At 37.7% G+C, this 26,039-nt stretch overlaps 1 protein-coding gene and 1 long non-coding RNA gene across 3 annotated transcripts in view; one reads left to right on the top strand and one right to left on the bottom strand.

The window, feature by feature from the left end:
* Positions 1-4,548: 4,548 nt before the first annotated feature.
* fgf10a (fibroblast growth factor 10a) overlaps positions 4,549-26,039 on the bottom strand; it is a 38,339-nt gene continuing 16,848 nt past the window's right edge. The window contains exons 2-3 of the mRNA XM_022666512.2: positions 8,928-9,031; positions 4,549-5,631 (exon numbers count right to left, since the gene is read on the bottom strand). Of these exons, the coding sequence (XP_022522233.2) occupies positions 5,437-5,631; positions 8,928-9,031 (299 nt within the window). The 3' untranslated portion in view covers positions 4,549-5,436. The remainder of the gene's footprint in view (positions 5,632-8,927; positions 9,032-26,039) is intronic.
* On the top strand, positions 8,928-23,266 carry LOC111191477 (uncharacterized). 2 transcript variants are annotated; one of them, XR_007425093.1, is made up of 3 exons: positions 8,928-8,963; positions 12,710-12,784; positions 23,150-23,266. It is a non-coding gene; the product is annotated as an uncharacterized LOC111191477 (long non-coding RNA). The 2 variants fall into 2 exon arrangements; XR_007425092.1 differs by having other exon boundaries at positions 23,147-23,266.

The raw sequence follows: 26,039 nt of genomic DNA, 5'->3' as shown, positions 1-26,039 counted from the left end.
TTTCCTTTATTATTTGTGTGTTTTGAAAGAATAGCTCCCCGAAATCCTTGTGGAATGAAGTGTAGCCTTTTGACGCAATGCCATGCATATCTATAGTCTGAGAGGTGCAGTTAGATTTTATTTGCAGCTTTATTTTGTGTTTATTTTGTATACTTTAGCTTCTATACTTCTATACAGTTCAGTTCAGCACTGTAATTATTTTTTGCTATTAAACAAGGGTGTCAAACGTATTCACATTCAGTACTCAAGTAGAAGTGTAGATACTGGGGTTTAAAAACAATATTTGAAGTGTCAACTCAAACTTTTTACTTAAGTAAAAGTAGAAAAGTACTGCTTTTAAAACTACTTAAAATAAAAGTAATGTAAGGGGAAAAATACCTTATAAACAGAAGCCTAGCCCCCCCTTCAGAGATTCAAAGAGATGTTATAAAAATCTTTTACAGACAGCATCATACCTGTCCTTATTGCATGCTTTACCAACTAGCTGTAGACTGTAGCTTTACACAATGAACTTACAAATACTGCATATAGCAATAAAATAAAGTACCTGTCAAAAGTTTGGACACATTCAATTTTTTCTACATTTGCTGTAGATTAATATTAAAGCATAAAATCTATGGCATATAAATTTACAGAATTATACAGTAAACAAAACTGAAAAATAGAAGTAGAAGTAACGCATAGTTACTTTTACTGGTAACTAATTACTTTTAGAGTGGAGTAACTCAGTTAGTAACTATATAACTAATTACTTTTTCAAAGTAACGTGCCCAACACTGATCATAGCCTAGACCAGGGTTGTCCAAACTTTTTTTTGCTGGGGCCAGAAGGAGAAATATATTTGAAGTCAGGGGCCACAGACTCTGTAATAAAACAAATAATGAAATATACCACTTTAAATAATACATTTTCCTGATTATTTCATTTACACACCATTTTACTTGACTTACTATCTTTATCTATATTTGACAGTGTTGTGTAAACTAAGATTTTTCAAATGAATGTTTCATTTCATGATGTCTCTTAATATTAAACTCCTTAATTACGGCAACTTTTAGACTCTTTTGCCCTTTTTCTGCGCTACAACTGAACACTCTCTCCGCTTTTAGACCCTTTGGCCCGTTTTTCTGCGCTACAACTGAACACTCTCTCCGCTTTTAGACTCTTTGGCTCGTTTTTCTGCGCTACAACTGAACACTCTCTCCGCTTTTAGACTCTTTGGTCCGTTTTTTTGTACTAGAAATGAGCACTCTCTCCGCTTTTAGACTCTTTGGTCCGTTTTTTTGCACTAGAAATGAGCACTCTCTCCGCTTTTAGACTCTTTGGTCCGTTTTTTTGCACTAGAAATGCGCACTCTTTCCGCTTTTAGACTCTTTGGCTCGTTTTTTTGCACTAGAAATGCGCACTCTCTCCGCTTTTAGACTCTTTGCTCCGTTTTTTTGCACTAGAAATGCGCACTCTTTCCGCTTTTAGACTCTTTGGCTCGTTTTTTTGCACTAGAAATGAGCACTCTCTCCGCTTTTAGACTCTTTGGTCCGTTTTTTTGCACTAGAAATGCGCACCCTCTCCGCTTTTAGACTCTTTGGCCCGTTTTTTTTGCACTAGAAATTAGCACTCTCTCCGCTTTTAGACTCTTTGGTCCGTTTTTTTGCACTAGAAATGAGCACTCTCTCCGCTTTTAGACTCTTTGGTCCGTTTTTTTGCACTAGAAATGAGCACTCTCTCCGCTTTTAGACTCTTTGGTCCGTTTTTTTGCACTAGAAATGCGCACTCTCTCAGCTTTTAGACTCTTTGGCTGTTTTTTTTGCACTAGAAATGCACACTCTCTCAGCTTTTAGCCTCTTTGGTCCGTTTTTTTGCACTAGAAATGCGCACTCTCTCCGCTTTTAGACTCTTTGGCGTTTCTGACACCTAGCGTTCAAACTTTAAATCTCACATTATAAAAACCTGCTCAACAGCGGGCCAACTTTCATCCTATTTCTAAAATACCTACAAAAAAGGAAACGGGCCGCAAATGGCCCGCGGGCCGTAGTTTGGACACCCCTGGCCTAGACCTAGCAAGCAAACCTTGGCATGTCTTGGCATGTATCAAGCCACAGCAAACATTACAAATACACCATTAGTTCATCACTAGGTTACTACAATACCCTGTCAATAATTGACTGTAGGAAACATTCAGTTTACCTCAATATGCTTTTTAAATTAGATGGTGAATTTCTGAAAGCATTAGCTCGTGGTGCTTGTGGTGCTGAGCTGCATCACATCCGAAAAGAGCTGTTTTTGGATCCAACCATTACGAGAAGTCACTACAGCTAGAGATGCGTAATTGGGGGTCTTCCTTGCTGCCAACTTTCTCACTGGTGCTCAGTTTGGAGCGCGACTCTTGCAACTGGAGTTTGACGTGACGTGCAGGTGGGATGGATCAAATACAAACCAATAGCGGGTCTGAATGGTATATGTTTATTCTTGTTATCCAACCACAAGCTTTCTGGATGGCGAGATTTATCTGTTTGTTTTTTTATGTTGCCAGAATGAATTGTGAGTAACGAGGTGATTTTTTAAAAATGTAAGGAGTGGAAAATACCAATAACTGCATAAAAAGTAAGGAGTAGAAGTAAAAAGTTGTCTGGAAAAATAATTACTCCACTAAAGTATAGTTACCAAAAATTTCTACTTTACTAAGGAAGCAAAGTATTTCTACCTTATTACTTGATACCTCTGCCATTAAAATAGTTCTGTGTTGTTCTGTGTTGAAAAGCATCACTACAGTGCTCTCTATAGTGTCTATTTTGTGTTTTCTCTCAAAGTGCTGTACTGGAGGCCCTTCTTAAGTAGAAAAGTGATAAAATACTCACATACAGTATCTTCTATGCCACCTTCTATTAGCACATTGCAGTAACAATGCTAAAATCATACATTGTGCAGCTCTAGTACCTACACTTCTCCTTTTACCTCTACTCTACTCTGCTTTTTTCACATTTTCTGTTTGATACCTGGTACCTGCATACTATACATGAAAGGTTTTGTCATATATATCGTCGCTGTACAATGAAAAACACTTATCTCCAAAACAGCAACTTTACAGGAGAGAGAAAAACAACTTGTAAAGTTTTAATGGAAGTCAATGTAAAAGGAGTTTGTTTCAGGTCATTTTGAAGAGTTTCTATTGGTCTGTTCATCAAGAAATTTTAGCACAGTGTTAGGGACAGTTTATCTATTCAAATTATGTAGTAAACTAAAAATCGACAAAAATGGAGAAGTGTTTTTCATAGGACAGCGACGATATACAATATATGCCTTATAAAGTCAAATTGTATATGTAGATACAGTATATGTGCAACATAATATATATATATATAAACACTATTAGAAATTGGGACAATTTTATGTAATGACACACATGTCTGGCCCATAAAATCTAAATATGCATACTTTTGTATGTGAAACCCTTTTTCTTTTCAAATATTACATGTCACATAAACCTGCATAAATGAATTAAATATATATGGCTACTATACTTAAAAGCAAATTATAGCAGCATATGAATATGAATTTGTATTGAATATTTATAGTATAGGTACATACATACATATTTTATTATGGATTTTCCATGTCATACGATATATGAAATATATTTATAGATATATCCAAAGGATTTACAGTAGGAGATAATATATTGTTGCTGTCCAATGAAAAACAAGTATCTAAATCTTTGTCGATTTTTAGTTTACTACATCATTTGAACAGACAAACCGTCCCTTACCAAAATGTGCCAAAATGTCTTGATTAATGGACCAATAGAAATACTTAAAAATGACCTTAAAATAAATCTTCTTCAATTTTACATTGACTTCCAGTGAAAGTTTAGAGGTTTTCTTTTCTCTGTCCTGTAAAATTGCTGTTTTGGAGATACTTGTTTTTCATTGGACAGTGATATTATCACCTTATAGGTAGTATATATTAAAAGATTGCTCTTGATTAAAAACATTTAGCCGTCATTTAGCTATTTTTAATGGTTTTGCTAATTCTATGCTAAAACTCATCTCTGTTACTTTAATTCCTGTTACTAAAAACATGAAAAAATTAACAGGAGTGAGTGCCAGTAACAGGAGTATTTTTTTTTAATAAATGTCAATTATTTGAACATGCAGTCAACCATTTCTTTAAAATAAAGACTTTCTTGATGGTAAATCAAAGGAATTACTGGATTTGCTTTTAAACGTGCTTTTTACATGTGTAAAATGAGTTTTAAAATGTTTTAAATGAGTTTTGTAAACATCTTCAGATTTAAAACCTTGTAAAAAATTACGTAAAGCTGCCTGAAATTGACTTTTACATGTTTAAAATAGTAAAATATATGTGTTATTAGATTCAGAGCTAAAAATAAGATTCAATTTGGACACCAATATGGATATGAACACCAAAAGTGAGTAAGGTTGAGTAGTGTAGGTATCATGCAGTGGAAAAAAAAATGGTATTTATGATGCAAGTGTGTTGTGAGTTCAGTCCACATGAAAAAAAAAAAAAATTAAGTACAATGGACACATATTCTGCAGTAAAGGGAAATATATTTATTTATTCATGTTTAACCGATAGAATAGCTTTAAAAAGAGGAGCATAACTGATAAAAAAAAAAAAAACGTCCATTCCATGTTTTTTTGCCTTTGTATTCCTTTAAATATTACATAAAATAAATAATTTATTCAAAAGCAGTCAGGTAAAGAATGGAGCTATCAAATACAGTGGCTTTGCATGTAAATAAGGATTTGTTAGATTTAGGGTTTATGCTATGGTGCTACCTTGGCTAGATTCTCGGTGTAGAATGCTGTTCCTCTGCCGTGGCCGTGGCTCGCTCTCGCGCCTCCAGCGCAAGTGCTTCCGTTAAGTTTTCGCGTTACCGGCAGTCACAGAGCGCACAAACCGTCCATTAAAGAGTCTCGCATGAGTTAGTACAGCATAAATAACTGCATTCAGAGGTCTCTCACACACTTACACACACACTTACTCACACTCTCGCACGCAAACGCACACACACAAATAAGCACAAATAAGTAATACACTCTGTGAAATGCATCTCTTGAGTTCGTTCAGGGAGGAGGGGGTGGCCGTCCGTTCCTCCTCTGTCCATTTGGTCCAACATTTCGTCCACTGGAAAGGGATTTGGCGTCGAAAAACATATATAATCGTATAATTTCTCTGGAGCCAATAACTTAAAAACAAATATATCAACATCAAGCAGACTCATCCCAGTTCAGACAGACGAGTTCCTTTAAGTTCCTTTAAGTTCCTTTACATAGTGCCTTCCTTTAAAAAAAGTCTTTTTTTTTTTTAGTATCGTAGAAAATTCCAAGTCTTTCCTCAGTGCAGTAAGCTGTTCCCAGGTTTGGGGCGGGGCATAGGGGTGTGGTAGGGGGCGGGGCATGTCCAGGACTGTGGTTATTGAATGGGCATGGGCAGGAAGTGTGTGGCAGTGTTTTTTCTTCGCGTCTTCTTGGCCCTCATCGGCTTGCCGTTGGCGCTCAGGCCCACGAACATGGGCTTCTTCTTGTTCCTCCACTCGGCCGAGGCGTAGGTGTTGTACCTGTTCTCCTCGATCCTCTCCACGAACTTGCAGTCAGTGCCGAACTCCCTCTGGAGAACACAAGCAAACACAACGTTAGCATTAGGGGTCTCACGATATTCATATTTGCTAATATAGATATCGCTACAGTGATTCTGAGATACTTGATTGTAAATTAATACTGAAGTGATTCAGACTATGAAGGAACACATAAGTAATCATGTAGTAACTTAAAAAATACTATGTGAATAAGCATTTGGATGCTCTTATCTGAAGAGCTGTTAACTTGTGGTTTCTGAAGATGGTCCTGATGAGTGCCAGTTTCACCATCTTAATGTTTTTGATGGTTTTTTTGGACTGCACTTGAGGATACTTTCAAAGTTCTTGAAATTCTTCTTAACTTCTCTTTATTTAGTTGAGTAGTTGTTGCTTCTCATAATCTGGATTCGAACATTACTCAAATATTCACTATTCACTGTATACCTGTAACTCTACCTCTTCACTACTTTACTTTAACTGATGCTCTCAAACACTTTATTAAGAGACAAGAAATTCAAGTAATTAACTCTTGACGAGTTCAGCACAGCTGTTAACTGAAAAAAAAGCCTGAATTTCTCTTTCTAAAAAACTCTTTCCAGTAGAATAATATAGGGTTTTTAATGGTACGTGCAGCGCAGATGTACATGTAGTAAACGTGTAGAGTTGCGCGGCTGTGAGCAGTGAATGCAGCACATACTGTGCGTGTGTACAGCATGGAGCAGTACAGGTCAAAAGTTTGGACACACCTTCTCTTTTTCAGTGCGTTTTCTTTATTTATTCTCATGACTATTTACATTGTAGATTCTCACTGAAGCATCAAAACTATGAATGAACACATGTGGAGTTTTATGTACTTAACAAAAAATGAGCTGAACCTCCACAGTCACCGGACCTGAACCCAATCCAGATTTAGGGTTTGGGGTGAGCTGGAGCACAGAGTGAAGAAGGCAAATGAGCAGTAAGTGCTAATAAACACCTCTGGGAACTCCTTCCTTCCTTCAAGACTGTTGGAAAACTTTTTTTCATTTCAGGTGGCCACCTCTTTAAGAAGACCTCATTGAGAGAATGATGCCAAGAGTGTGTAAAGCAGTAATCAGAGCAAAGGGCGGCTATTAGTTTTGAAGAAACTAGAATATAAAACTCCACATGTGTTCATTCATAGTTTTGATGCTTTCAGTGAGAATCTACAATGTAAATATCAGTCATGAAAATAAAGAAAATTCATTGAAAAAGAGAAGGCGTGTCCAAACTTTTATTCTGTACTGTATAAACAGATCTTATTAATATTCCTCTACCTAAAGAAGACACCTCAGTTTGCGTCACGTCCGCGTCTTTATTGTTTTATTTCTTTTCTCTTTTCGGTTCTTTCCCGTTTAATTTTGCGACTCCGAGACGTGGGCCACCATTTTTTCCTGTTTCAGGTAACATTTGCAATTCACGAGAGCAGATGAATGGAGCCGGTGGAGCTGGAGGGGGAGAGGAACAAAGGCCAAGCTGTGGATTGTGTTGCTGGACGCTGAATGGAGCGCTGCTACGTGGATGGAGCAGTATTTGGGGAGAGACTCCTGTGTAAAGGGAAAGGGGCTTCTCAGCTTACTTTCTCCAAGATGACAGAACCCCTTTGCCGGAGCCGACTTTTGCTGGGGGATTATTTACAAGCAACGGAGTGGAACTGTCCTTTAAAAGGACCCGAGGCTTTTTAAGGGCCTGGAGACATGAGAAATAGAGCAGGGCTCGGGCTACATCAAAGACCTGAGCCCTCACTGATCTTTCAGAGACCTGCTGAAGAAGAACCGGCCTAGAAGAGCCTGCCCTGCTGCTCTCCTGAACAACCAGAACAATCAGAGTCATATCTGCTAAAATTCATGTAAAGATTTTACCAAACTGAAAACCTCTGGATTATAATCAAGAGGAAGATGGATGATCACAAGCCATCAAACCACCAAACTGAACTGCTTGAAATTTTGCACCAGAAGTAAATCAGCATAAAGTTATCCAAAAGCAGTGTGTAAGACTGGTGGAGGAGGAAAACATGACACCAAGATGCATGGAAAAAAACTGTGATTAAAATCAACCAGGGTTATTCCACCAAATACTGATTTTGGAACTCTTAAAATGTTATTTGTACGTTATTTAAGGTCTGAAAACTCTTTGCATCTTTTTTTTTTGCCATTTCAGCCATTTCTCATTTTCTGCCAATAAAAAAACTCTAAATGACATTATTTTTATTTGGAATTTGGGAGAAATGTTGTCTGTAGTTTATAGAATAAAACAACAATGTTCATTTTACTCAAACATAAACCTATAAATAGCAAAATCAGAGAAACTGATTCAGAAACTGAAGTTGTCTCATTTTTTTCCTGTGTGGGTGGTATTATTAGCTTTATATGATCTATTCCCATTACACACACACATTTGAGTGAAGCTATAATCCATATTATGGCAAGAACTACTCAACTTAAAAAAAAAAATCTACTTTAAGAAGAAATGAAGGTCAGTCAATCCGAAACATTTCAAGAACTTAATTTAAAGTATCCTCTATTAAAACCATTATAATGATGGAACTGGCACTCACCAGGATCGCCTCAGGAAAAGAATAACAAGCGAACACTCTGAAATCTGAAAACCAACTAATTTCCAACTCATTTTTGCAGTATTTATGTTTACTCTCATCTGTTGTCTAATAATATCTAATGTGATCTGGATATTTACTGTAAAAAAGCAAATGTATTTTCGTTCTTATGTCCCATTATATATCTACTAGAAACAGATTATATCTGTCCAGTATCATTTATTTTACTTTAATCCTGGATATATGGAGATATTTGGAGTGTATTATTATTAGTATCATGACTGATCATTCTGGATCATTGACTTCTGTTACAAATCTGATAAAATTCTTTAATATTTCCGTTATTAAATTGTATGCAATAATAAAACAAAATTTTCATTTTGTTGCAGTAGTGTATTTTTAACATAATTTTTCTAATTCAGTGTTTTGTCATATTGCGATTTTTATTGCAAAAAAATACAATGAAATATTGTGATATTATTTTGGGGCCATATCGCCCACCCCTGTTGTCTAAAGATCTGGGTCTCACTGCTGTCAGAGGCACACTGCTGCTGCAGCTCAGCCAATCAGCTCTCTCCCTCCTGCCCCGCCTCTCTAAACCCATACATCATCCACTGCCCCACCCAAACTACCCTTCCTATTTTTTTTAGCTTTTTGCATTTTGAGCAAATTTGAGGAGGGGTTTAGTGTTCATTTAAATGTTAAATGCTTTAAAAACTTGTAACATTAGAGAGGAAACGCTGCAGAATGACTTACCGCTCCATAAACCACCCCTTTCTTGTTGATTGCAAGGTAGTAGTTGCTGTCAAGCCCTTTGATAGCCACAATGCCAACATCCACAGACTTGATTTCGAGTATACCTGCGAAAAACACAAAACACACAAAGAATATTGTGTTAATTTTCCACTTTTAAAAAGCTCAGCTCTGTCCAAACAGTACAGTCAAGCATGAAACATCTGGCCCGGGAGGTTGTTTGAACTATAATGAACTATAATGAATAAAATAAAAATAAAAAATGCTTCTCTGGTGAGCTTTTGTTTATATTCCTCCCACATCTTTCTCGCTGTCACGCTCTGCGTGACTTTAGTTTCTGCTCGTTCTCATTTTTCCACCCGTTCTCAGGCTCCCTATCTCCTTATAAGGGCGTTTTTTTCCAAGCTGTGTCCCAATTCACTAGCAGTGTTTTTATTTATTTATTTTTTTCCTGCTTTGAATTCAACTGTTCTGCAATTGGGTTCAACAACCTTCTTGGCTGGAGAGCTACTAGTCTGTAGCACTCCATCCCATTACACTTCATTTTCCAAAACAGAATTTTTTTTTGTGGCCACGTAATGGCTTGGAAAATATCTGGCCCGCTGCCAAACTTAATTGCCGACCCCTGAAGTAGAGCATTAAAACCGAGCTTTTAAATCATTTTCAGGCTGTTTGAATAAGCTAAATCTGTTCAGAATGATGTTAATTAACATTGCAACACTGAAGAAGCACAGACCAATTATTTAAGAAAACTGTTTATTAAGAAACGGTCTTCCCATCTCCTCTAATATAATTAACAATGTTTAGGAATATAAAACACTTTCTGAACACATGATTTTTTTTTTAAGCACGTAGCCTTAGCGCAAAACACCTAAAACAGCAATAAAGCTATGCACGTTTCAGAGCTGCATGATTTTAACATTCTGACTTGTGCAACATTGTTTTATTTTTAAACACAGTTTGGTTTGTTACTTTACTGTATTGTGATTATCACGCCATAAAATAAAAATAACATTAAAAAACAGAGCCCGAACCGGCCTGAGTTCAGGTTGGGCCTCGGGTCAGGTCGGGTTTGGGTAGTCTTTTATCCCAGAAAGACTCAAAAGATCCAGAAAAGTCCCGTCTCCAGCTGATTAAACTGGTGAGGATGAATGTATTGTTGATGCTCTGAATCTGAATCATGTCTCATATCTGTGTAATCAATGCATTCCTCTATAATCCCCATCAGGCTGCTCCTGCCTCCCACTGCTGGTCCAGTAGATCTCAGAGCTGCTGGTTCTGATCCACATCAACCTAGGAGTGATGAGGTGAAAGAGAGAGCGCCATCTACTGTACCCATCCAGAGAGAGCAAGAAGACCAACTGTGCTCTGATGGCAAGCTGCATGAACGGGATTCGAACCATCAATCTCTCGATCATAGTGCCCGCTGGAATATTTTCCCTCTTTAAGGCAGTTTCCACAAGTTCACAAAGCTATCAAGCTTCAGAGAGGAGTGAACTACAGTAGTGTATGTATATATATATATATATATATATATATATATATAATATATATATATATTGCTGCACTAAAAGGTAGTAATTTCTTATTTGTGAGTTTGCAAGTTGGGTTTAATGTCACTTTGAAATAAAGTTGGAAAAAAGTAAGCAATGATATTATTTTGTTATATTTTTCAAAGAATAACTGAAGACATACTCAAATGTGGTTTATCATGATATATATCGTTATCGTGATACAAAAAAATTCCATATCGTGATATATGATTTTTCCAATATCGCCCAGCACTATTACACATCTAATGCTACTATACTTGCAAGGACACACACACACGCACTCGCGCAGCTCTCCCAGGCCCTTTGAAGGTAACTCTAAGGCAGAGCGTATCTGAGGTGAAGTGCTCTGTGGGCCTGAAGCCACACCTGCGAAGCGAGGCGCGAGCTCGGCAGCTCGGCCACAACAGAAGGATTAGGCAGATCTGAGAGTTCCCTCTTCCGCATGGACTCGGGTTGCAGCCATTGAAGGCAGATGTAAGAGAATCCAGCCAGCGCTCCCCTCTCCTCCCTCGCCTCGGGTTTGTGAACGAGAGCGGCAGAATGAAAAGAGGAAGAACAGAGCGTGGATGACAGACTCGCCGGGATTAGAGGACAATAATCCACGATCAAAGGGTGACAGCGCGGACAACAGCGCCGCTCCCAACCAGACGAACGGAGAACTGGAGAACCATCACCGCTTTCATTAGACGATATAATGTCTCAAAAATACCAGCTTCAATGATTTTATTACTACCTATTATCTCTGATCAAACTGAGTTTATGAATCATGTTAATCTGAGCTAAAGGCTAAAGCTGCTGTTTCCATGTGGGTCAGCCAGACGTCTTCCTGTAGCAGCTTTTTTTTCTCCAGTTTCTAAGAAAGTCTTTATTTGAAGGTGTAGGAAACAGTCCTCACCGCTCTCTGGCTTCTGTATCTGTAATTTCTCTAAAGAAAAGAAAGAACTTCTACTTTTAATAGTTGGAGTTCTGCGTTTGTGTGGCTTTTTCTAGTTATTATGATGATGTAAGTGTGTAAAAGCTGCTGCAGAATAGATTAACTGCTGTTGCACTAATCTGTAATCTGTTCCAGCACTGCTTTACTACAGAATAATATCCCTATTTAAGTAACATTCTAATCCATATTATGGTAAGAACTACTTTGCTAAGTAAAGACTTTAACAAAATTAAAAAGGGTCAGTCAATCCAAAAAGATCTTTTTTAAGAACTTTGAAAGTATCCTCAATTGCAGTCACTGCAAAAGACCATTAACTGCATTATAATGATGAAACTGGCACTCATTAGGATCGCCCCATGAATAGGGAAGAGTAAGAGTTCCCTCTGTTGTACAGGATAAGTTCATCAGCTTCCCAGATAAGAGCACCTAAGTGCTTCTTCATAGGGTATTTTGGTTTGTTTAACACTGTTTTTAAGTTACTACATGATTTCTTATGTGTTCCTTCATAATCTTATAGATCACTTCACCATTCATTTACTATGTAGGAACAAAAAAAATAACTTTGAATTTTGGATTGTTAAACATGTGTAAAAACAGGCCAGTAAGATCATTACTGCTCTAAATCGCTACCACAATGATGGGGAGATCGAATGCTGGTTCGAATCCAAGTCATGCAGCTTGCCATCAGCTGCCAGAGCCCTGAGAGAGTATAATTGGTCTTGCTCTCTCTCAGGGTGGGTACAGTAGATGGCGCTCTTTCCCCTCATCACTCCTAGGGTGATGTGGATCAGCACAAGACTGCACCTGTGAGCCGATGTATCAGAACCGAGTCGCATCACTAGTGATAGGGGATATACAGCTCATTTGGCCTGGCTAAATTGGGAGAAAATGTAAAAAAAAAATGTAAAATAAGTTTAAGAAGAACATTAGGGTTCATTATAAGTTCAGACGCTCATCTTCTTCCTACAGTAAATTCACTGGCTGACTTTTTAAAGGCGTCCAGTGACTAAATATGATCTACTGTAGATCTTTAGAGAGAAAGCACATGTTTAAGACATTCCCTTCTGAATACTGTTTGAAGTTTAGGCTACTGAATCAAAAAACATGCTATGTTTTTACAGCCCCTCGCTAATTGCTAAAACACTTCCTCAAACCTGGAGTTATGAGCTGAACAGCAGATAAACAGGAGGAACTTAAAGGACTTAAACTTTTACAACCGCAGCTAACATACACAGATTAAACAGAACATTATGACCACCTCCTTGTTTTATACACCTATTGTCAGTTTTGTTTTTTAGCTCCACTGGAAAGACACAGCAGTGCTGCTGGAGTTCTTAAACACCTCCGATGAAGAACCAGAGAAAGGCCAACAGGTGAGCTTCTGTTTCTGACTTAATCTACTTAATCTACAAGGTGGAGCAGCTACAGGTAGGAGGGTTGGGAATAACAGGGCATCTCGATATATCAAAGTATTGTGATATTTTGTTTGACAATACTGTATCAATTATTAATGATTAGTTCACATGTAAAGATTGGTGTCAGAAGTGGTTCATTTTTGTGTTGGTTAAGATTACACTGTTCTGATTGGATAACAATAATTTTTTTCAGAAAGATATTTAATAAATATTACATAAGTATAAGAATTACAATATACATATTGTATCGTAACTCCTGTATCATGATAAACATATATTTTAAGCATTTATTTATTTTATTGTTGATGATTATTTTGGCTTACAGACAATGAAAACCCCAAAATCAGTGTCTCAGAAAATTAGAATATTATATAAGACCTATTGGTACTTTTGGCAGTGTGGGCAGTGTGCCAAGTCCTGCTGGAAAATGAAATCTGTATCTCCATAAAAGTTGTCAGTAGCAGAGGGAAGCTGTAAGATATGAAGTGCTGTAAGATTTTGTGGGAAAACAAAACAGCACTGACTTTAGACTTGATAATAAAACACAGTGGATCAACACCAGCAGATGACAGACATGACTCTCCAAACCATCACTGATCATCAGTACATTTTACATTTCATTTAAAGTAAATAAAGGGATCAGAGCCTGGAGGAAGAGTGGAGAGACACACAGTCCAAACTGCTCGAGGTGTAGATGTGGATTTCATTTTCCAGCAGGACTTGGCACACTGCCCACATTGCTGAAAGTACCAATTGGTCTTCTATATATATATATATATATATATAATATTGAATATATATTTTCTGAGACACTGATTTTTGGGTTTTCATGGGCTGTGAGCCAAAATCAACAATAAAAGAAATAAATGATTAAAATAGATCACTCTGTGTGTAAAACATCTATATATTATATGAGTTTCACATTTTGAACTTAATTACTGAAATAAAATAACGTTTTGATGGTGAGTTTGCAGTATTATAATATACATATTGTATCGTAACTCCTGTATCATGATAAACGTACAAATCAGTGTCTCAGAACATTAGAACATTATTTAAGACCAATTGGTACTTTCGGCAGTGTGGGCAGCTTGCCAAATCCTGCTGAAAAATGAAATCTGCATCTCCATATATTTAAAAAAATGATATAACACAGTGGATCAACACAAGCAAGTGAACTTGTCTCTCCAAACCATCACTGATTATCAGTAAATTTTACATTTCATTTGTAAATCAAGGGATCAGAGTGTGGAGGAAGAGTGGAGAGACACACAGTCCAAACTGCTCGAGGTAGAGATGCGGATTTCATTTTCCAGCAGGACTTGGCACACTGCCCACACTGCCAAAAGCAAACTTTTCAATGAAATTCCAATGTTTTGAGATGCGCTAGTATAATAGGTATAGAAGAAACAAGGAGGTGGTCATAATGTTATGCTTGATTGGTGCGCCACTCTTTCTCTACCTCTTTAAAACAGTTTAGCCTGTTCCAGTTGCTTACTGTAGAGTATTAGCGTGATTTTAATAGGTTAAAAGTTGGCGCAGGCTTCAGAAAACAGGCTCTGTTACCTAATCAACATTTTTGGAGATTAGCTGGAGAAACACCTGCATGTGTAACAAGTCTGTTATGTTTTTATGTGCCAGATTAAAAAAAAAAAAGCAGGGCCCACCACGCTCAGCACATGGGGACACGGCGTTATTAGCTTTAACAGCGTTTTCTCTCTCTTTCTGTTGGTGAAGTGAGTGATTTATTGGATTTATTTCATCTGCTGGTCAATTCTACAGACAGGACCTCTCTCTTCCCCCCACCATCTGCATGATTTAGAGATCTAGCAGAGTGTCAGACGTGTAGAATGTGAGAGAAGTGAGTAAGACACTGGAGATGTAACTCAATCCTCAGAGTATCCAGGGTTTATACGCTTGTAGAGCTCAGATTACAGTGGCTTGAAAGCGGTTTGGGTTTAACAGCTTTGGTCTACAGGCTCTGTAAAGCTCTGTGGAGGCCTGGTCGTGTGTCTGGAGTGCTAAGTGCTAACGTTCACACTGGTGCAATGCTCAATTTCTTGGGGAACCTTTAAGGGTTCTTCAATGTGAAACTGTAAAGGTACCACAAGAGATGCATTGTGCAAACGGGTTCTCAAAGAACCTTAAAAGAAATTTCTCCTCAGTTTAAAAACTTAAGAAGCCTTAAAAGTTTGGTGGACCAAAACTCGACCAAACCATATTGTTAATTCTTTAATTTGAGACTGTGAAGGAACCCCTTGAGATGCATTGTGGAACCTTTAAGATAAGCATTTTAGACGACGAATGTTCCTCAAAACACCTTAAACTTAAAAACTCAAAACTTAAAGAGCCTTAAAAGTTTGGTGGACGAGAACTGGACCAAACCACACTACTAAAACATAAATTCTATGTTCTTTAATTTGAAACTGTGAAGAAACCCACTGAGATGCATTGTGGAACCCTCAAGAAAAGCATTTTAGAAGAAAAATCGTTTTTGAAGGTTTCTCAAATCACTTTAAGTGGTTCCTCTTCAGTTTAAAAACTTAAGAACCCTTAAAAGTTGGGTGGACCAGAACTGGACCAAACCAACCAAAACTTAAGAACCACTTAAAGTTCAGTGGGCCACCACCATTAAACCATTAAAGTATATGTTCCTTATTCTTTCATTTGAGACTGTAAAGGAACCCCCTGAGATGCATTGTGGAACCTCCAAGAAAATTATTTTAGATAGAAAATGTTTATCAAAGAACCATAAGAAGTTCCTCCTCAGTTTTTTAAATCTTAAGAAGCCTTAAAAGTTTGGTGAACCAGAACTGGACCAAACCACACTATTTGAAGTATACATTCCTTGTTCTTTAATTTGACATTATGAAGAAACCCTCTGAGATGCATTGTGGAACCCTCAAGAAAGGCAATTTAGGCAACAAATATTCCTCAAAGCACCTTAAACTTAAAAACTCAAACGTTAAGGAGCCTTTAAAGTTTAGTGGGCCATAACTGGACCAAACCACATTGATAAGGTTCCTTGTTTTTTTATTTTAATCTATAGTGGAACCACTGCAGATACATTGTGGAACCCTCAAGAAAAGTATTTTAGACGAAAAATGTTTCTCAAAGAACCATAAGAAGTTCCTCCTCAGTTTCAAACCTTAAAAACCCTTAAAAATTGGTGGACCAGACCTGGACCAAACCAATATTGCTAAGGTTCCTTGTTCTTCAATTTGAATCTATGGAGGAACCATTACAGAAACATTGTGGAACCTTCAAGATAATTATTTTAGATAGAAAATGTTTATCAAAGAACCATAAGAAGTTCCTACTCAGTTGTTTAAATCTTAAGAAGCCTTAAAAGTTTGGTGAACCAGAACTGGACCAAACCACACTATTGAAGTATAAATTCCTTGTTCATCAATTTGAGACTGTGAAGGAACCTCTTGAGATGCATTGTGGAACCTTTAAGAAAAGCAATTTAGATGACAAATGTTCCTCAAGAGGTTCCTCAACTTAAACTTAAAAATTCAAAACTTAAAAGTTTGGTGGACCATAATTGGACCAAACCTCATTGATAAGGTTCCTTGTTCTTCAATTTGAATCTATGGAGGAACCATTACAGATGCATTGTGGAACCCTCAAGAAAAGTATTTTAGATGAAAAATGTTCCTCAAAGCACCTCATTCTCAAACTCAACCTCATCCAAACCACACAATTAAAGTAGACGTTTCTTGTTCTTCAGTTTGAAACTATGGACGAACCTTTTAGAAAAGGATTTTAGAAGAAACACCTTAAAGCACCTTAAAGGGGTTCCTTTTTTAGTTTCAAAACTTAAGAACCCCTTAAAGTTCAGTTTTCCAACAAATCATTAAATTATAAGTTCCTTGAGGATCTTTTAGTGGTTCTACAGTTTTGAAGCTGTTGAGGAATCCCTTAAAGTGTTTTGTGGAACTTTTAGGAAAGATTTTTCTTTTATGCTCGCTCTGTCACTTGAAGTTTACTTATAAACATATAAGTTCCTTGGGGAACTTTTTAGGGTTCTTCAGTTTTAAGCCTGTAGAGGAACCCCTTAAGCTGCTTTAAGAGCTGTTTAGGAAAGCTTAAGGTGCTTCAAGAAACATTTAGGAAGCAAATTTCTTCTAAAACATTTCTTGAAAGTTTCCCAAAGCACCTTAAAGGGGTTCCTCATCAGTTTTTAAATTTAAGTACCTCTTAGAGTACAGTCTGCCACTCCTAAATGATAAGTTCCTTGTTCTTCTATTTGAATATGTGGAGGAACCCTTAGAGATGCATTGTGGAACCCCTTAGGAAAAGTATTTTAGAAGAAAAATGTTACTCATAGGGTTCCTCCTCATTTTTTAAAAGTGAAAGCCCTCTAAAAAGCTCTTTGGACCACCACTGGACCAGAACTGGTCTGAAACTGTGGAGGGAGGAACACCTTATGGTGCATTTAGGTCCTTCAAGACAAACCTGTTTTTAGATTTAAAAAAATGTTTAAAATTGACTTTTAATTATCCTTTAAATTGTGTACCAGCATATAACCCATTTCTAACTATTTGTTTCTTTTTTGGTAAGTAGACCGTTTTCTGAGTTAAAGTTCACAAAGGTAATGTTACGTCAGAAATGTTCGAATAAACATTCGAAACATTTCTAGAACATTTATATCTGTAATGTTACAAGCTAATCTTCCTGGAACCTTTTTTTTTTTAACATGTCGCTAAAAGTTCTCTGTTAGCTGAGAAGTTCCTTGAGGGACTTTTAAGGTTTTAAACTCTAGTTGAACCCCTTAATTTGCTTTAAGAACTGTTTAGGAAAGCTTAAGATGCTTCAAAAAACATTTAGAAAGCAAATTTCTTTCCCAAAGCACCTTAAAGGGGTTTCTCATCAGTTTAAAATAAAAATGTTCCTTTTAGGGTTCCTCCTCAGTTTCCTCCCTAGAAAGCTCTTTGGACCACCATTGAACCAGAACTGGTCCAAACCAAAGGTATAGGTTCCTGTTCTTCAATTTGAAACTGTGAAGGAACCCCTTAAGGTGCATATTGGGACCTACAAGACAATGTTTTTAGATTAAAAATGGTAAAAAGGAACTTTTATTGATACCTTTAATAACCCATTTCTAACAATTTGTTAATAAACCCATTCCTAACAGTTTAATAACATATTTCTAACAAGTTGTTTCTTTTTTGGCAAGTAGAACGTTTTCTGAATTAAAGTTCATAAAGATAATGTTATGTGAGAAACGTTCTACGTTCTACATGTTACTAAAAGTTCTCTGTTAGCTGAGAAGTTCCTTGAAGGACTTTTAGGGGTTCCTCAGTTTAAAACTGTGGACGTAACATTTTAGGAAACAAATTTCTTCTAAAAACTTTTCTTGAAGGTTTTCCAAAGGGGTTCCACCACTTTTTCGAAACGTTTCTGCTCCAGTCTTAGTTGGTGGCCGCCCCCATTGCTCTGTGTTTTCTTGGCAGGGCGACAGAGCGAGCGTTATCGTATCTTGCCATAATTACAGAAATCCCTGCAGCTTCAGAGCTGTATCCCTGTGCAGCCTCCATCAGGGTCTGCAAAAGCGTGAAGAACACCCCCATACACTCCTCTGCTCCTCAGCCCCCCGTGTGATCATTCTTTTTTGGGAAAACTATAAAATGTCATCACACAGGGGCTTTACGCCAAACTCAACACCTGCAGTTATCATACGAGAACATACGAGAGCTGTATCGTGTATCATACGCATCATATCTATGTATGGTTGGGGTGTAGAAAAAATATCTATATCAATAGATATATATTTTTTATTTTGCTATAAAAAAGCACAGTATCGATTTTTAATTGTTAGATTACATATCAAAATTGGTGTCAGAAGTGGTCCATTTGTTAATTTATCGTGATGTTTGAACCACAGCCAACAGAATATTAGCAGTGTTGTTGTACTCTGTTGTTAGATTCCACTTTTCTTTAACACTAAGTTTTAAATTTGCAATGTCTTTTTGGTACATTTATCTTTATAAAGGGTTAATAAATGGTTTACAATTAGTTTATTAATGGTTACTAATTAGGTTGTAAATGCCTTAAAAATCATTAATAATCAGTTATAACACATACATAGAAAGGGCAACAATATATATGATGTTCACTATTTGTCCATTGTTTTTGGACCTACAAAATGCACTTACTTAGTGTGGAAGGAAGTGAATTAACTCAAAATGTACCTTTATTAGGAAAAATGCCCTCGAACAACACTCAAAACAACTTAAAGAAACATAATATCGGTCCAGTGGGCTCTATTTGCTTAACTTTAGTGTCTTTTATGTTTGTGTTGCCTCAGCTTTCCTCTCACCATCTCTCGAGTGAAGGCTGAGGCAAAGTCTTTATGCTGGTCCAATGCGGGCCAGCTGGGGCAGACCGGGGCTGTACATCATGGTGTGGGGCAGACCCACGGTTTCCATGCCTCCGCATTTGGTTCACGCTGGGAACATTTTCGGGTTCCAAAATAAGGTGCATGAATGGAAGAATGGAAAGTTTATTAATTAATTCATTAATTCATTTGTTTCCTTTGTTTTATTATGTTATCATTTTATTAGTGCCAAATTAGTGGTCTAAAAATGCCAACAATATTGTTTATCGCAATAATATCCTTTGCAGAAAAATTATTATGACAGGCCTACTTACTTCTGACACCAATCTCTACATGCAAACTAATTCTTGAAACTTAACACTGTCTTTTTTGATACAAAACTGATACATTATTGCAAAAGAAAAAAACTGTGAATAATGAAACAATAGAAATTTGATGTTTTGATGCTTACAGCCCTACCATACTGTATATCTCGCTATACTGAATTAAAATCTCTGTATTGTGAATCTTATGTATCGTATCTACGAATCATATCGTCAACTTGTTGCTCTCCTGGATTCTCTGACTCTCTCTGAGTAATATATATCCTGATATATGTCAGGGTGTGTAATTGTCCTGGGAACCCTGAGCCGCTGCTTCTGGGACAGAACATGTCTTATCAATTAGCCTCCTGGTTCCCAGACCATAAAGGAAACAGGGTCTCCATTAAAAGCCATCAGTGGTGCTGACCCGGCGTTGCTCCTGATGACACAGCTCTGCACCTTTGATCTCCTGCACTCTGGAGATGAGTGGATTGATAGCTGTGTGTTCTCATTACTCTGCTCTGCTCTGAACGGCTCTCTGTAAACTCTGAGTTTAGGGTGGGCTGGAGCTGCTTATAAGTGTTGGGAAAGTGCTTTCACTGCTATGGTTTGATTTCTTTTAATAATAATACTTTTATTTCCAATTTAGCCCATTTCTACTCAATTTAGAAGAGTAATAACCAACTACCTACTCACTAGGACTCCCATATCACTAGTAAATAGTGCTGTTTATTGGAAAAAACACTTAAAAAATAATGCAAACCTCTGGAATATAATCAAGAGGAAGATGGATGATCACAAGCCATCAAACCACCAAACTGAACTGCTTGAATTTTTGCACCAGGAGTGAAGCAGCATAAAGTTATCCAAAAGCAGTGTGCAAGACTGATGGAGGAGAACATGATGCCAAGTTGCATAAAAAAAACTGTGATTAAAAAACAAAGTAATTCTACCAAATATATATATATTTTTGAACTCCTAAAACTTTATGAATATGAACTTTTTTTCTTTGCATTGTTTGAGGTCTGAAAACTTTCAGCCATTTCTCATTTTCTGTAAATAAATGCTCTAAATGATGAGGAATATTTTTATTTGGAATTTGGGAGAAATGTTGTTTGTAGTTTATAGAATAAAACAACAATGTTCATTTTACTCAAACATAAACCTATAAATAGCAAAATGTTAAACACACCAAAATACTCTGTGAAGCATTTAGGTGGCTCTTGCTCTTCCTTTTTTGGGGGCATTCCTGATCATTCCTGATGAGTGCCAGTTTCATCTTCTTAACATTTTAGATGAGCACTTGAGAGTACTTTTAAAGTTCTTGAAATGTTGTTTTTTGATTGACTGATATAAGTATTTTTTTATTCTTTATTTAGTACTTTGCTTAGTATTGGAATAATCTGGATTAGAACATTACTCAAATATTCACTATTCACTGTATACCTGTAACTCTACCTCTTCACTACTTTACTTTAACTGATGCTGTCAAACATTAACATTAAAATTAATTTCATAGTATAAAAAACACACTACACTTGAAATAGCTTACACAGCACTGTCTACAACAGTGGAGATTGGAGATTAATTGAATACTGTAAATTGCCCTGGTGTTAGGCATGGTGAGTGGTTGTTTCCGGTTAAGAGTACGCTATGCACGATTGGCTGCCACTGGAGTGCTAAACGTGATGTGTTGTAGGCGTGATTGTGTAGAGTGTTGATTGTAAAGCATACTTGGATTTGTTCAAAGGTGCTATATATGTATATATGTTTTATATATATATATATATACTTACAATTACTGTTTATATCAAACGGTTGAGCTTTATGAAGGTTAAGTTTTTCTCCCTGCACTTTTGCATCTGGAGTCTCCTAGTAGAGCTATAAATACTGCACGTATGAATCATCTTAAGTAGTAGTGTTTCTGCAGGATACAGTATTTTTAAATGTCTTACTGTGCTTTTCTAACACATGGATCAACTACTACACAGAGTTCATCACTTTCATATGTTCTAAATTTACTGTCTGTATGAATTCAGCACGGCACTTTCCCTGACGCTGAACTATTCGTCATGTGAAGAGTGGAAATCTGGGAAAATCTGCCTTCATGTATCTTTCTTTATTGCCTTGCTCTCTGCATCCATTCATTCTCCAGCACTTTCCGATCATAACATCGTTTTTCTTACGAGATTCAGAGAAAACACACTCGCACTGACGTTTTACAACTCACTGGAAAAGCAGCGTGATTTAAGGCAATTCCTTAAACCTGTAGAAGAATGGCTTGTATATGCTCTTACACAATATATGTGATATATATGTACGTGTGTATATATACAATAGTATGTGTGAACTATATATTAAACATATTAGAACCTAGAACAATCCCATAAAATATACATAGTCATGTATGTAAAATACACTTTTTGTCACAAATGTATTTCACATATATTTGCCTCATAAATAGTCATGTCGGTAAAATACACTTATTGTCACAAATATATGTCACAGATATGTCTGGCCCATAAAATATATATGGTCTTGTATGTAAAATACACTTTGTCACAAATATGTCACATATATCTGTTCAATAAAAATAGATATGTTTTGGATGTGAAATATTTTGCTATTAGCAGTAAATTTACCTCAGCAGTGCTATTTTAGTCGGAAATTTACATTAACAGTGCTATTTCCTCAGCAGTGCCAATGTAGTCATATGTTTACCTAAACAGTGCTATTTTATCCATACATTTACATTCAGTGACATTTCTTCAGCAGTGGTATTTTAGCCATTCATTTACCTGAGCAGTGCTATTTTAGCCATACATTTACATTATTAGTGCTATTTCCTCAGCAGTGCTATTTTAGCCATGCATTTACCTCAGCAGTGCTATTTTACTCATACATTTACCTGAGCAGTGCTATTTTAGCCATACATGTACATTCAGTGCTATTTTACTTATACATTTACCTCAGTAGTGCTATTTGAGCCATACATGTACATTCAGTGCTATTTTAGCCATACATTTACCTCAACAGTGCTAATTTAGTCATACATTTCCCTCAACAGTGTTATTTTAGTCATGCATTTACACGGACAGTGCTATTTTAGTTATAAGTTTACCTCAGCAATGATGTACAGATATCAGTATGGGTATATATATATATATATATATATATATATATATATATATATATATATCATATATTGCGTTTTCATGTGAGTAAAAGCTACACTAGTGATACAGGGGTTGTGTTACGAGTTTAAAGAAGGGGAGAATAATCAGAATTTTCATGGCGAGCTATTAATTATCTGGACTGTTGTCTTTCTATGAGATGATCCGCTTTAATCCTTTGAACCAGCGTTTATATTAGAGTTATATTACAGGATCATATCATTCACTGTCCATAAATCTGCTGATCTGTAAGGAGAGAATCCGTGTGGCAGAAAGAGAAGAAGAAGAAGAAAGAGAAGAGAGAGGCTCAGGAATAAACAAGCCAATAAAGGACCTCCAGATTCCTTAAGTAAAAACACAGGCCTGGAGCCCCGTCCCTCAGCACACAGCTCACTGCTGCTGGATCACAGGCTGCACATTTTAGTGTTTATTAATCTGCTTTTAAAAACGCTGCAGTATTGTTTTAATCAGCCTAAAGCTCTTGTTCTCGCTGTTCTTTCAGAAGATGTGGAATACCGTGTTCTCCAGCAAAACCAGTGACAAACCTCCCGTCCCTGACCAGCACATCGTGTCAGAGTGAGGGAAGAGTTTAAAGAGCTGCAGCTGATTCAGACCAGCAGAGTTACTGCACTGAGTTATGCAACTTTTTATTGCAACAGTGTGAAAGTGACTATTTTTCCTCGTAGATTTTAGAGCTTTATTATTGATTATAATGATCTAACTGGATTGTTTTTGTGCAAGTAGTAAAAATTAGACATGTTTGTTCTGTTTCCACTCTATTCACATATTTAGTTGCATCAGCAGTGCTATTTTAGCCATACAGTTACTTCAACAGTGCTATGTTAGTCATACATTTAGGTCAACAATGCTATTTTAGCTCTAGATTTCTAGGTGTGAGGGCGGGGATGCGAGAGCAAGGATGTGAGAGCGGGGATGTGGACAGCGGGGATGCGAGAGCGGCAGTGTGAGAGCGGGGATGCAAGAGCGGCGGTATGAGAGCAGGGATGTGAAAGCGAGGATGCAAGAGGGGGGATGCGAGAGCGGCGGTGTGAGAGCAGGGATGTTAGCGGCGGTGTGACAGCAGGGGTGTGAGAGTGGGGATGTGAAAAGCAGCAGTACGAGAGTGGCGGTGTGAGAGCAGGGATGCGAGAGCGGCGGTGAGAGAGCGGCGATGTGAGAGCAGCGGTGTGAGAGCAGAGATGCGAGAGTGGCGTTGTGAGAGCGGGGATGCGAGAGTGGCGTTGTGAGAGCGGGGAAGTGAGAGCGGCGGGGATGTGAGAGTGCGCGGATTTGGAGAGCGGGGCTGTGAGAGCGGGGCTGTGAGAGCGGCGGTGCAAGAGAGAGGCGGTGTGAGAGTGGCGTTGTGAGAGCGGGGATGCGAGAGCGGCGGTGGGAGAGTGGGGAAGTGAGAGCGGCGGGGATGTGAGAGTGCGCGGATTTGGAGAGCGGGGCTGTGAGAGCGGTGGTGTGAGAGTGGCGGTGCGAGAGTGGTGGTGTGAGAACGGCGGTGTGAGAGGGGAGATGCATCTGGCCGACCCTGTTTTAAAGGAGCAGGCAGGAATGCTGAGTAATTATATATTGCGTGCAGTAGAGGCAGGGGGTCCGGGCGAGAGAGGGGGGGTTTATCCTAAGGCAGCTGGTGGCGCTGCAGCCTGAGCCCTGCTTTCCATCCCTCACAGATCCCCCTGCCTCCCACTGCTTTACTACTCGCTAATGCAACACGTTCCCACACAATACTGCTCCCCCCACATACACCCCGGTGCCTGTTCTGACATTTAAGAGGAGTCTGTTCACTGCTCAGCGGCAGCGCAGTGTGTGCACGCAGTGTTCGGCTGTGTGCGGGTTTTACGATACACTACATATTGCGATACGATGCAATAGTGTTAATCGTATCGTACATTATATTTTATTTTGCAATAATACAGCTCTGGAACAAAATAAGGGAGCACTTAAAAATGATGAATTTCTTTGATTTTACCAAATTGAAAACCTCTGGAATATAATCAAGAGGAAGATGGATGTGAGCAGTGTGGGCAGTGTGCCAAATCCTGCTGGAAAATGAAATCTGCATCTCCGTCTTTCTGTCTGTGAGGAATATAAAATTGCAAACAAAAATTAAAGCTAATATCTCATAACACCAAACATGGTGTAGAAACACTGGTATCACTTTATTTGGACAATCTGTTATAGATGCTTATCTAACATTCAAATGCATGTTTATTAAATACAATTGAACCCATTGGTGAAAGTTGATGATGTTCTATTGAATGCAACTCTACACCCAACTCTAACTCAAACCCTCAAACCCAAACATTTTAGGGTTGGGTTTAGGTTTAGATTTAAAGTTTGGTTTAGAGCTTGGTTTTAGGGTTGATTCATGATTAAGGCATTAGGCTTAGGTTCAGGTTTAGGTGTAGGTTTAGGGTCTGTAGAAAACCATTTACATTATATGTTATATGTTACTTTACAACATGTGTAATAATGCCCTGCTAAGTGCAGTTCTGCCACTGACCTAGTCTTAGAGTCTCTGTAAAATCCACCAAATCCACCGGAGATCCTATTTAAACCTATAGTTACTTACACACAGAGTTGGGCAGTCCAGGTCCAGAAAGTAAAATTTTTACTTTTAACTAGTGTAAACAGAACTGTTCTAAACATCGAAACACCTACCTATCTCAATTGTACTTGTCAGGTGGTGTTTTTCCTCCATAGACTAATTCTAATTCTTTATTAGTTTCTTAGCTCTGAATTACTGGGTAAAGTATATAAACACTGATGTGTTATTCGCACAAATAACACAGGAATGAACTGCATGCTGTTCCTAGCGCTGTTAGTTATCTCCTATCTGACGAGACTGCGTCGCTGCCCGGCTTCAGCTCTGTCTGTGGGCGGTCCCGAGCTGAGGTGGGCGGGGCCATGAATACTAATTCACGGGTTGATGTAGACACGGTGCTTTTCCTGATCGACTCGCTTTTTCTGAATATTTCCTTTTACTAGCTTTTACTACTTGAGGAAGAGTTTCATGTGCAGCATCATATACAACTCCTATATAAAGAGACCTACTGTATCTCACAAAGATTTTTTCACAAGAAAAAGAGGATTTTAGCGGAAAGAGACCTTTAAATGTTCAGTTCACTATAACAGAGATCATGTGGTTCCTCCAATAAATCTGTATTCTATTCTGAAGCTCTTGGGAAGGCTCTATATTGGGCTTAACGGCGAACTGAGGGGCAAATATCCAAGCGTGTTGAAAGCAGCAGTTAAAAGTAGGTTTTCAGCGAGTTCAACATCACAGACATAAATAAAAGTAGGGAGAAGAATGGTGGCGTCCCAGGCGACTTCGGTCAAACTGAAAACCGCAAGAAAAAACACGTCCAAGTCTGCATTTGAATTTT

The sequence above is a fragment of the Astyanax mexicanus genome, chromosome 17 (genome assembly GCF_023375975.1).
Source record: "Astyanax mexicanus isolate ESR-SI-001 chromosome 17, AstMex3_surface, whole genome shotgun sequence".
NCBI classification, from domain to species: Eukaryota; Metazoa; Chordata; class Actinopteri; order Characiformes; family Acestrorhamphidae; genus Astyanax; species Astyanax mexicanus.
Note: the sequence above shows the minus strand (reverse complement) of the source record. Positions and strands in the feature narration are given on the sequence as shown.